This window comes from Gouania willdenowi, chromosome 21 (genome assembly GCF_900634775.1).
Source record: "Gouania willdenowi chromosome 21, fGouWil2.1, whole genome shotgun sequence".
NCBI classification, from domain to species: Eukaryota; Metazoa; Chordata; class Actinopteri; order Blenniiformes; family Gobiesocidae; genus Gouania; species Gouania willdenowi.
Window position 1 is genome coordinate 20,391,785 of NC_041064.1, and position 11,814 is coordinate 20,403,598.

Genomic DNA, 11,814 nt, shown 5'->3' on the forward strand with positions numbered 1-11,814 from the left:
AGCCCCTTCATCTATTGCATGGATGTCAAACTTATTTTAGTTCAGGGGCTAAATATGGCCCAGTTTGATCTCAAGTGGGCCGCAGATTTTAGGTGGGAAAAGAACAATTTTAACATCAATTGTGCTCTTGTTTTTAATATCAGTCCCTGCTGGTTCTTCACTTCAAAAAATCTTCATTTTGTAACCAATTTTTGTGTAATTTAGAGGTAATTTCTGGAATTGTTTGTGAGAAATGTCAACATTTGTGCAAATATAGAGAGTTCTTTCCACAATTTGCAATTAAAAATGACTGCATTCATGTGACGTAAACAAAGGAAAACTGTGAGCCCCTAAAAATATTGTGGAGTTTCATTAAATTGATGAATTTGAGATATATCTACAAATGGATTATTTGGTCATTTTCTCTGTGATTTTTACTGTCTCTTGCAGGCCGAATTGGATGCTCTCAAGGGCCTATTTTGGGCCCCGGGCCTTGAGTTTCACACGTGATCTATCGGATGCCTTAGAAAATGTTAATGCATAAGCAGATTGCTGCTAAAACGCTACACAGATGAAGCAGGGTTCTGTTTTGTGAATCTTTTTGTGTGTTTACTCTCACAGTTGTAAATATTCTAACATATACTGTAGCTACGTATGGATCTGGGTGATTGTCCTATTGTCATACAGAATAGTAACCCTATATTCAAACACTGATCAGTTTATTGGAGCATGTATATTGTTCTGAAATGTTTGTCATTGTGCTAAAATTCAGTCAAACAATGATTTTCGTAAATTTGTTAGCAAAAGTAGCTGACGTTTAAGACATTAGTAATTGTTTTATGGTTAATGAGAAAGCAAACCTAAAAAGCTTTAGGAATAATTTGGAAAATGATGTTTTTATCTCAGAAACCAACAAGTGATTAACTCCTTTTTGGGAATGGCATCATAGTGTCCTAATGACTCATAGAATGCAAAAAAGAAAGAAAGAAAAACTGCACACTTTTTGTCTATCATCATATTTTTTGATCAAACCCACAAATCATGAAACAAGGACATAGCTCTGACCTGGACATTGGAGAATTTCATGGATTTCAAATTTAGGACAAAAAAAAAAAAAGGGTTCATGTGACAATTTGTGTTGAAAGTTTAAGATCTTCACCTGCATAGATAACTATATAAAAAGAGCCCAACTGTGACAGGAAATGCTGCAAATCAGGAAGTGAGAACTGTGAACGTTTGCAACGTACCATTTTAAAAGTTCCTTCTTTCTGCTTTATGAACACGGCTCAGTTACAGACTTTAGTTATGTTTACAGGCAGTAACACAGCTCAGTTGTAAACTTTGAGATAGTTGAATGATTATTAACTGTTTCAAAGATTTTGTTTTGCTTTCTTCTCAAAGGCAGATATCTATATCAATATCTATTTTCATTTGAAATTGCAGAATAGCAATAGAAATAGAAACGATTAATGAGAGGACGGGGCCACGCCCACATTGAACAGGAAGTCCTGGAAAAATAGCTAAGAAACAAAAATAAGTAAATCGGAGCTAAAAAAAGTAAATGGAAAAACTGACTTTGGCAAGTGTGACAGGCTCTTTAATCTTCTTACAAGTGTGTAAACACACAGTTTATGTCTTTAAAATATTTGTTTTTTCTTGAAGCCTGACGATATCAATCACTCATTTTAAAATTTGCAATAAATTCCAGTGTTAACTGTTAGTGTAAGGATTGGAGCTGATACATTTCTGCAGGTAAAAATACAATCACTGGCCCTGGGAGTGTTTCAGTATTTTGATATTTTTTTTAAACTGGGCTATTGGTGTTTATACTGAACAACAACAGAAATAGAAAGTTTTTCTGCATAGTTTAGACAAGGGGGTATTTGTCCTGCTGAGTGTTTGACTAAGACAAAATAAAATTGGTGATTTGTAACTTTTGGAGCATAAGTTTGCAAACAAACACGAGGATGTGAAATCCATCATTTAATCGGTTTGATGCACATTAATTACAGCACATAGAGGTCACACCAGGTATTGACTGTCACCTGATCCAAAACGTTCATTTTCATTTGAGTATCGTAAATAAACTCAACACAGTGCCACTATCAATTTCAAAACATACTTGCCTGTCTTTTGTTGTTGAGTATATGTTGATTACACTCTAAACATGAAAATACCAAATCCCTGAGGTGTTGTTTCTGGTTTTCTCTCAGCTTTACATTTTACAACATTAACATGGCTTCAGCGTCAATCTCACCAGAAGAGTTGGAAGACCTTAGAGAAACTTTTGCCAAGATTGGTAAGAAACCCATTGTGTTCCATTAAATTCCTCTTTTGAATTGCTACACCCATTTCGTCAAACCCTGAGAGATGACAGTAGAAATCAACCTCGCAAGAATAAGAGATAAAAAGATGTGATAATGAGCTGTTGTGTCTCTGCTGTCCACAGATGTGGACAACAACGGATTCATCAGCATAGATGAACTCACTCAACTCTTCAAGGCCACCAACCTCGCACTGCCTGGATTCAAAATCCGTGAGATTGTCCAAGAGATAACAAAGACCAGCAGCCAACTCACCTTCGATGAGTTCACCAAGGTCGGTTTAGTGTCCCTAACACCTTCAACACCTTGCTTACTTGCTATGTTCTTCACTCACTTATGGATTTAAAACATTGGATCTTCCTTTGAGTTCTTATTAAATACATTGAACGTTGATTTATGTAATCGATGGTTAGATGGTTCATGAGATGAAGAGCACAGAGGTGGGAAAGACGTTCAGGAAAGCCATCAACAAAAAGGAAGGCATCTGTAACGTGGCTGGAACGTCTGAGCAGTCCGGCACTCAGCACTCCTACTCAGGTCTGTCCTATAATAACACACATTCACCTCCTAATAACACACTGCCACCTCAGGGGTCATTGTTTACTGCTACAGTCAGAGAGCTGCTTCATTGCCACCAAGAGCAAGTTCTATGATGAAGTCAGACTGATGGTCAATGCGGGTCTTTTCCTGTTATTAATTGTAATCCATGCCAAAACTAAGTCAAAGACTGTGAGAAATGAGCTTACCTGGATTTGCTGATGAGTGATCAGACTGTGTCATGTGTCATGATGTGAGATTGTGCTCTATGAGTAGAGGAGGAGAAAGTGGCCTTTGTGAACTGGATCAACAAAGCTCTGGAGAAGGATGGAGACTGCAAACACATCCTGCCAATGGACCCATCCGAAAACGACCTCTTCACTGCTGTAGGAGACGGGATTGTCCTCTGGTACGATATCAGCACTTTTAGGAACATTGTGGAAATCTTTTCCATCAAAGAGAATGGGCACTTGTCTAAAGAAAATCTGTAAATATTTGTAATTTTTGCTTTCTCCTGGTAGTAAAATGATCAACCTGTCAGTGGCTGACACCATTGATGAGAGAACCATCAACAAGAAGAAGCTGACACCCTTCACCATACAGGTAGGACCCATGATCACACGGAGGATCCCAAGCTCTCCATCTGATTTCTTCATGTTGGCTTAATGCTGCTGTGCATTTATTCTGGACTTATGCTTTGGTCTCACAGGAAAACTTAAACCTGGCTCTGAACTCTGCATCAGCCATCGGCTGCCACGTGGTCAACATTGGAGCTGAGGACCTGAAGGAGGGCAGGCAGCACCTTGTCCTCGGTCTGCTGTGGCAGGTCATCAAGATCGGACTGTTTGCTGACATCGAGCTCAGCAAGAACGAAGGTTTGGCAACGCAACCAAATCTGTAACAAGAACTCTCAGAGACCACAAACCTTTATCAAGTACCAAATATCGTCTTTGCTAGATATTTACAGTCATCTGGATCAGTGATCCTGATCATGGTATAAAGATCATTCACACTTTAAAGGCTTATTTAATTAAGCTTTCCACTGTGTGAGGTCTATCTGTGGTTATGATTTTGTCAAAATCCCTAAAGTACTTTTGACATAATCCTGCTGTAAGGTTTTTCTCCCTTCTTCCTGATTATTTTATGGAACAGCTTGAGGACAGATGACAAGATTAGCATTATTTCATTGTTATAGTCAAGAGTAAAGTTTTGTGTAACAGCTTACACATAGGTAGCTAGCAGAAGGAAGTGTTCAGAGAACTGGGAGGAGAGATTTTATCTTCTTGGGCTGGGTGTACCCTGTACAATAGTTTGGTTGGTGCAAGAAGTTTGGGCCAGTTATCAGTCACACCACAGGCCAATCCCCGCAACTGTGATTTCTGAGCTTTCATGTGGTATCAACAAAATGTGGGTGTGGGAGTTGAGTCATGGTGACATGTAGCTAACGTGCCATCAGAGATAAAAGCTGGTAACTGCTAAAAGACAAACAAATAAGGTCGAAAACTCAACATTTTACGAAGTGTGTGTGTGTGTTTGCTTTACTCCAGGATTAGACATCCACACTGATCTCACAGTAATTTTCATGTAAATCATTTGTACGCACTCATTTATGAATTGTGTATTATTAAAGCATTAATGTGTAAAACTAAGGTCATCTGTTGGCCTGGATACCAATAAAATTGCAAGTTGAGACGTGTTTGATAATAAATAAATCTCTATCTTCAACAATCCAGGTAATAGAAGTTAATCAGATAAAACAGAAAATAAAGTTTGCTGCAGTATTTGTGTAAGATCATTGTTAATAACTGTGAGTGATCAATTTAATGCATTTGTGTGTGTGTGTGTGTGTGTGTGTGTGTGTGTGTGTGTGTGTGTGTGTGTGTGTGTGTGTGTGTGTGTGTGTGTGTGTGTGTGTGTGTGTAGCTCTGGTGGCTCTGCTGCGTGATGGTGAAAGTCTGGAGGACTTGATGAAACTGTCCCCTGAAGAGCTGTTGCTGCGTTGGGCCAATTATCACCTGGAGAATGCTGGATGCCCCAAAATCAACAACTTCAGCTCTGAAATCAAGGTGAGTCCACATTCACCACCACTGCTATACCGCAGTCACTGAATCATGGGAACAGTCATGCAGTATGTTCAGGCTGACCCACAGATGGCAGCAGTGGTTTAATCCAAAAAAGATTGCAGATTTTTTTTTTATCAGATAAAAATATGATATTGGTCTGTTTTCTTACATTTAAAATCTCCAAATGTAACCTTTGTGTTGTAGGACTCCAAGGCATACTACAACTTGTTGAATCAGGTGGCACCCAAAGGTGATGAGGAGGGAATCCCCCCAATTGCCATTGACATGTCAGGAATACGGGTGAGAAACAAAGGATATCCTGTGAGAAATCATTACTTTAACTACCCAGGTTCAGAGGAATCTTCATTTGATTACTGCTGATGTGTTTAATCATCTTAACCAGGGGACAGAATCCCACAATCCCAGACAGCAAAGCAGGATAGAATGGATGCATGGATTCATTAATATTTACCTAGAAGCACAGAGAAAATAGATTTGAGTGCTAAAATAAACAGTAACTCATATAAAAAAAATCTTGCTTTTATTCCTGTAGGAGAAAGAAGACCTGAAGCGAGCCGAGTGCATGCTGGACCAGGCCGACCGGCTCGGCTGCAGACAGTTCGTCATGCCCACAGACGTCGTCCGTGGCAACCCGAAACTCAACTTGGCATTTGTTGCCAACCTGTTTAACAAGTACCCCGCACTGAAGAAGCCTGAGAACCAGGACATCGACTGGAGCTCCATCGAAGGTGATCTCTGCCGACCTGATGGGAGGAGTCCTGCTGCATGTGCGTCTTAACCAGTGAGTGTTGCTCTGCAGGTGAAACCAGAGAGGAGCGCACCTTCAGGAACTGGATGAACTCACTGGGCGTCAACCCTCGTGTCAACCACCTCTACGCGTAAGAGAGAAAGTCTGTTGTAGCTCAGGGAGCCGCTCAAAGCCCAGAATTCTTATTATTAAATATTTTGGAAACAATACAGTGGTTGGTGCCCAATGTTAGGCCTAATAACAGTTTCACCAATGGTCATTTTAATACACAAAATTCACTACATCAATGAATCCTCTTAAAAATAAAAGTTCAAGGGGTATTTTTTATTTTTTTTTTCAAATATGCCTAAGACTCCCTGAAAATTGATCCACGACCCACTTTTAGTACCTTGTCACTGCACATGACTACGTGATGTCACTTCCTTACTCTCAAGTTTTTCACGACAGATTTTCTGCAGCTTCACATACCATGAGATTTGAATTTAAATGACCGAAAGATGTTTGTAATATATTTTATTAGTATATATGTAAATATGTAACTGTTTTCGTTTCTTAATTGAATTTTTTATTTTTTTTTTAAATGACCACAAGACGAGTGCTTGTCAGGATGGATTTTTCCATCTACAAGCAGATACAATGTAATACTTTAATGAATTACTTATAAATACTGAAATAATAATAATAATAATAATAATAATAATAATAATAATAATAATAAAAAGTATGAATAATAATAAATGAATTAACATGGCTTCGTGTGTGTGTGTGTGTGTTACAGGGACATTGATGACGCTCTCGTCATCTTCCAGCTCTATGAGAAAATAAATGTAAAGGTGGAATGGGACCGAGTCAACAAGCCTCCGTACCACAGCCTGAGCTGTTACATGAAAAAGGTACGACAGCCAATCAACAAGCAGATCAGACATGATGGTAGATGAAACTTCTGAAGAAATAATCTTCTACATCCCAACGTTTTACATTCAGTTGTACTTGTACAATATAAATGAGTAAAGTTGTGTCTGTAAGATTCCAACCACTAGGATCATGAAATAAGTGAACATGTTGGTTTAATGCTTATTTACACATATCACATTAATTAATGCTGTCTGTGGCATCAAAAATTAGTTTTAGGCAAAGATAAAGTGGTTTATTCTTCCATTAGTTGGAATTGTCATGGTTGGTGTAGTAACACTTGAATAACATTAATCTGATGTTGTTATTCTTCCTGTTTGGATGTTGCTGTTTTTTCCAAGACTTTTGAGATGCAAACTCCACTTTCTCTCTCTCCAGCTGGAAAACTGTAACTATGCGGTGGAACTGGGTAAGAAGGAGGCCAAATTCTCTCTGGTCGGCATTGCAGGTCAGGACTTGAAAACAGGGAATCGAACCCTCACCCTCGCTCTGCTGTGGCAGCTAATGAGGAGGTACTGGTGTCTCGCCACTGCTTTCATTTCATTAAAAGAAACACAGAGTATGAAGTCAGTTTGAAGGTCAGAATTCTCTCACACTGAGACAGAAACAATAAAATCATTTCAGTTTTTAATAACCTGGGTAAGCGGTAACAAATGATTGGATAATAATGAATCACGACATCTGTTCATAGGCAGTTTAGTTTAAATTAAAGTCAAACTCATCTTTCAATCCACGGCTTCTGAGTGTTTCAGTGAATTATGTGATCAAAGTCATCAAAGATAAGACAGAGTGTCGTCACATCCCTTCATCCTCCTCAGATACACTCTGAACATCCTGGAGAATCTGGGCGACGGTCAGAAAGTCAATGATGACACCATAGTGAGATGGGTCAACGATACGCTAACCCAGGCTGGGAAAAACACCATCTCCAGCTTCAAGGTGAAGGAACACAAGCAGCAAACACATTCAAAGACCTGAGGAAAAGACTTTGGGCTGGATGTGTAGGATCATCAATCATGTTCCTACAGTCATCAGTGTTTATCAAAAGTGATCCATAAAGAAAATCATCATCTAAGGCTCTTAGAGGTCAGAAATCCTCGAATATGATAATGCACATATAAAAAAAAGCAGAAACATGCAAATCTGCATGATTTAGGTTTAAATAACAGGACCTAAAATTATAATATGCACAGCAATGGTGGGGGCCAGGCAAGATTCTGCAAAATTAGGCAAATTTTGAGCAAATGGTGAATTTTAACTTGATTAATTTACTTGAACTGGTGTAACTTATAGTTTTGGAAGGGAAAAAAGTGTCATTCTAATATACATTTTACATCAATTGAGGCTTGAAGAATTTCTGGCACAAGAGACGATTCTCTATGTCAGTGATTCTCAATTGATGGGTCGGGACCCAAAAGTGGGTCACTTACCTGTACTGGGTGGGTCGCAGATAGCTAGTCAAAAAATAACTATTTATTGTCTCTCATGTTGGACTTTTGGACTCTTTTATATTGAAATAAACTTTTCTTTTGGCAGGCATGCTGTGACATACGAGTTGCACAGAAAAATGCATAGATCTATGTTTTAAAAAATATTATATGTGTGTTTTCAACAGCTATTTAAAAAATAATAATTGTTTGGTTGAATTCTTAAAAAAAAGTGGGTCGCAATTTATTGACCGTGGAAAAATGTGGGTCCCAGGGTGAGACTAGTTGAGAAGCCCTGCTCTGTGTCATCGCGACCCACTTCACAATAGGCCTCATATATAAACTGTGAGAGAAGCAAAGTTGTGCATAAATTAACATTCCGGACTATTTTAATTACCAAACAGACCCATTTCATGTGATGTATGCATATTAAATTATTACAACATACCGGCCGGTGGGCACCCTTTTCAGAAGAATAGATGAGACTTATGGTTGTGTTCTATCACACAGAGGCTGACAGCTGACGTATCTGACACACACACACACACACACACACACACACACACACGCACAGAGTTCAAATAACCAGACTGTAATATGTTCTAAAAACATCTCACACATTAAAAGCATCTATTTATTTACACTTACATTAATGTACACAAAGACTAGCTACACAAAAGCAGAACGATATTTATTGATCCAGAAATTGAACAGATCTTACCTTAACTTATAGGCTCAGTTTCCTCCTTTGTTTTCAAGTCCCTTTGTACCTCCATCCATGGTGGTTTTATCATCCAAAAGAGTCTTCATTTTGAATTAAATCTACCGCTATTTGGTCTTTTTTAATCTCTCTTCTCTTTTCCTCGTGTCAATTTTGTCAAAACAAAGCGGCATCTTTAATGTTTCCGTCACGTGTGAGTAAAATTACCGCAATTTACCAACACTAACGACATCATTTCTCCGATAGAGCAAATATGAGCTGAGTTATTTGAAATACCGTGTTGCGTTCAGGGGAACTGACCTTTCGTATAATCCAGCCGTAAAAAGAGGACGTGTCCAGTGTCACATACTGAGATTGTAACCCTAACCTAATCCATTAAACAAATAAAACACGTGTTCGTTAACTTTGAAAACAAAAATAAACAAAACTGAGTTTTCTTGGGGGTTTTTTTTAGCAAAAATTCATTTTAGGGTAGTGCACATGCACATATACTGTATGTGCATATACAATCTCAGTACAGTGCAATCCCAGTGTGCCACACCGGGTAAATCTGGATGTATAGTTACCCTACGCAACAGAAGATATGAAATTAACAGCATGTACAATCAACAACAAACCCAGAGTCGTTTAATGAGGACGTAATGCAGTGCGTATGTTGTAAATGAACGTGATGACGTCTTCGTGAAGCTACCCTAATATTGCAAATCTATTTGGCGACCCAAATAATATCGTGTGTGACCGACTTGTGGGTCGCGACCCAGTCTCTGGGAATCGGTGATTTAGAGTAATGAACTTCATAATTCATTACTCTAAATCGATCTAAATGTAGAAAGGTTTCTTCAGTTCTACATTTTAGTGTAAGTTGCAAAACTCTAACACATATAGTTGATTTGTTTTTGTTCTAGAAGCTTGTTGTAGAGCCACCTTTAGGTTGATTGGCTTGTTTTTGCAGCTGAGGCAATCTGGCGTGGGACTGGACCTTTGTGCAAAATTTGGTGATATTCCATGCATGGGAAGTATGATTTCATCAGAAGAAGAAGAAAGAAAAAAAAGAAAAATATCCAGAATCATTATTCCCAGCAGTTTAGACAGCCTGGCCCAATAACAGGACTTTATTAAGACTTTTTACTTATCACATATTTTGCACACAAGTTTACATCATCTTAAGCAGAATGCAACACTGCAAAATGTTCCTGTATATGTGTGTATCTGTAGATCCCACTTCCAGGATAAATAGTCCATCATGTGTTTCCTGTGTGTGTAGGATGGGCAGATCAGCACCAGTCTGCCTGTTCTGGACCTGATCGACGCCATCCAGCCAAGATCGATCAAATACGACCTGTTGAAGATGGAAGATCTCACAGACGAGGAGAAACTCAACAACGCAAAGTACGCACAGACCAACAACACGTTACTTTGTTTTCCTGTTGTGGTCAGACTTCATCAAACCATCATCTCTATGTTCTCCCTCCACCTGATGCTGATACTCCTCTCCTTTGTCAGGTACGCCATCTCCATGGCCCGGAAGATTGGAGCCCGTGTTTACGCTCTCCCAGAGGACTTGGTGGAGGTCAAACCCAAGATGGTGATGACTGTGTTCGCCTGCCTGATGGCACACGGCATGAAGTGCGTCTGAGGACCAGGACGTAGAAGAGAAAAGCCCTGAAATGATGGTTTCGGAACAGGGAACAGAAACTCTATAGGTCAAGTTCAGATAGATTTTATTATGAAGGCTGATGACGGGTGTTGTTACAGAACTTCCTTTAGGCAGAAAATGGTTTTACTGCTTTGGTTTTACTATGTTTAAAAAGCCAAAATAATGGTTAAAAAACCTGGACTAAGATGTCACATTACTTCACAATGAGTACAAAAAACAACAGAAAACAAGCCATAGGTTGACTCATATTCCTATTTATATGTAAAACAGCTCCCTTTGATCATCATAAATCTATATGAAATTAATTCAAACAGAAAATGCAAGATCTGTTAAGATATGTTTGCTTCATGAATGTTCTTAAATTCATGTGATGAACTATTCTTACCGGTACTTAAAGTGAGCCAACAAAACATCCTCTTCCTTTTTTTCCCCAAAATACTAAATGTTTTTAAGTGTATTGACAAATAAGCACTTTTTACAAAATAATTTACAGTATGAATCGAGACAAGCCTGAACATGAGCTGGTTGGATGTACATTAGTGCATGTGATATGTGATATGTGTTTGGTTCAGAAACCAAAAATTGGATTTATTATTTTGTTTTTTTTTAATAAATTTTGTATTGGGAAAGTTCATTTTCTACATGTACCAGTTCAAAGTTCAGTTCACAAATTTTGAAATAAACTAGTTCAAAGTTCTTTTTTTAATATGTAGCTGTGAGCTTTTCCCCTCAGAGTCTGGGAACGTCCCACATTTAACTAAAGCACTGCTTCCCACTGGTATGGACTAAAATGGAATTTTATGTGAATTACTGCACCTTTAAGGATTACTGTCCTGTTTTTGTTTTAATAATTTCAAAATAAAAATACAATTTAAGAGCAAGGTCGGGTGTTCCACTGCAAAAACTAAATAATTCTGACTGACAGTGTTACCTTCTGCCACATCATGCTATGTAACTATTTCCTGACATGTAGTGGGATCACCTGCGTTATATGGGATTGTAACTGGTTGAAGAATCTCATCTCCATAGCAGACACTTGACTGGCAGCACCTGGGGTTTGAGAAGCTCAAAAAAGAGTCAGTAGAACAGCAGAATAACATGTTTGGCACATTTTTAACCACATTTTTCAGCTCCGAAAATGTGGCACCATTTAAAACTAGGGAAATAAACAGAATTTCCAACAGAATAAGAAGCATTTTTACAGCCAATAAATAATCTACCAAACACAAATGACCTTATTTTTTCTACTCACTTTTCTGCTAATGTTTGAACTCATTTTCACAATAATTTATCACCAATAAGCAGGCAGTAGTCCAAACTGGTAACTGTTGACAAATATTTTATTTATTTATTATTATTATTATTATTATTATTATTATTATTATTATTATTATTATTATTATTATTATTATTATTATTTATTAT

The 11,814-nt window shown here is 38.1% G+C and overlaps 1 protein-coding gene across 1 annotated transcript in view; it reads left to right on the forward strand.

The window, feature by feature from the left end:
- LOC114455631 (lymphocyte cytosolic protein 1 (L-plastin)) overlaps nt 1-11,085 on the forward strand; it is a 14,814-nt gene extending 3,729 nt beyond the window's left edge. Inside the window, exons 3-17 of the mRNA XM_028436983.1 lie at nt 2,193-2,278; nt 2,429-2,577; nt 2,717-2,840; nt 3,117-3,249; nt 3,362-3,443; nt 3,550-3,715; nt 4,764-4,906; nt 5,108-5,203; nt 5,457-5,652; nt 5,724-5,802; nt 6,451-6,565; nt 6,963-7,096; nt 7,403-7,523; nt 9,997-10,121; nt 10,236-11,085. Coding sequence (XP_028292784.1) covers nt 2,215-2,278; nt 2,429-2,577; nt 2,717-2,840; nt 3,117-3,249; nt 3,362-3,443; nt 3,550-3,715; nt 4,764-4,906; nt 5,108-5,203; nt 5,457-5,652; nt 5,724-5,802; nt 6,451-6,565; nt 6,963-7,096; nt 7,403-7,523; nt 9,997-10,121; nt 10,236-10,368 — 1,860 coding nt within the window. The 5' untranslated portion in view covers nt 2,193-2,214 and the 3' untranslated portion in view covers nt 10,369-11,085. The remainder of the gene's footprint in view (nt 1-2,192; nt 2,279-2,428; nt 2,578-2,716; nt 2,841-3,116; nt 3,250-3,361; nt 3,444-3,549; nt 3,716-4,763; nt 4,907-5,107; nt 5,204-5,456; nt 5,653-5,723; nt 5,803-6,450; nt 6,566-6,962; nt 7,097-7,402; nt 7,524-9,996; nt 10,122-10,235) is intronic.
- Nucleotides 11,086-11,814: the final 729 nt, after the last annotated feature.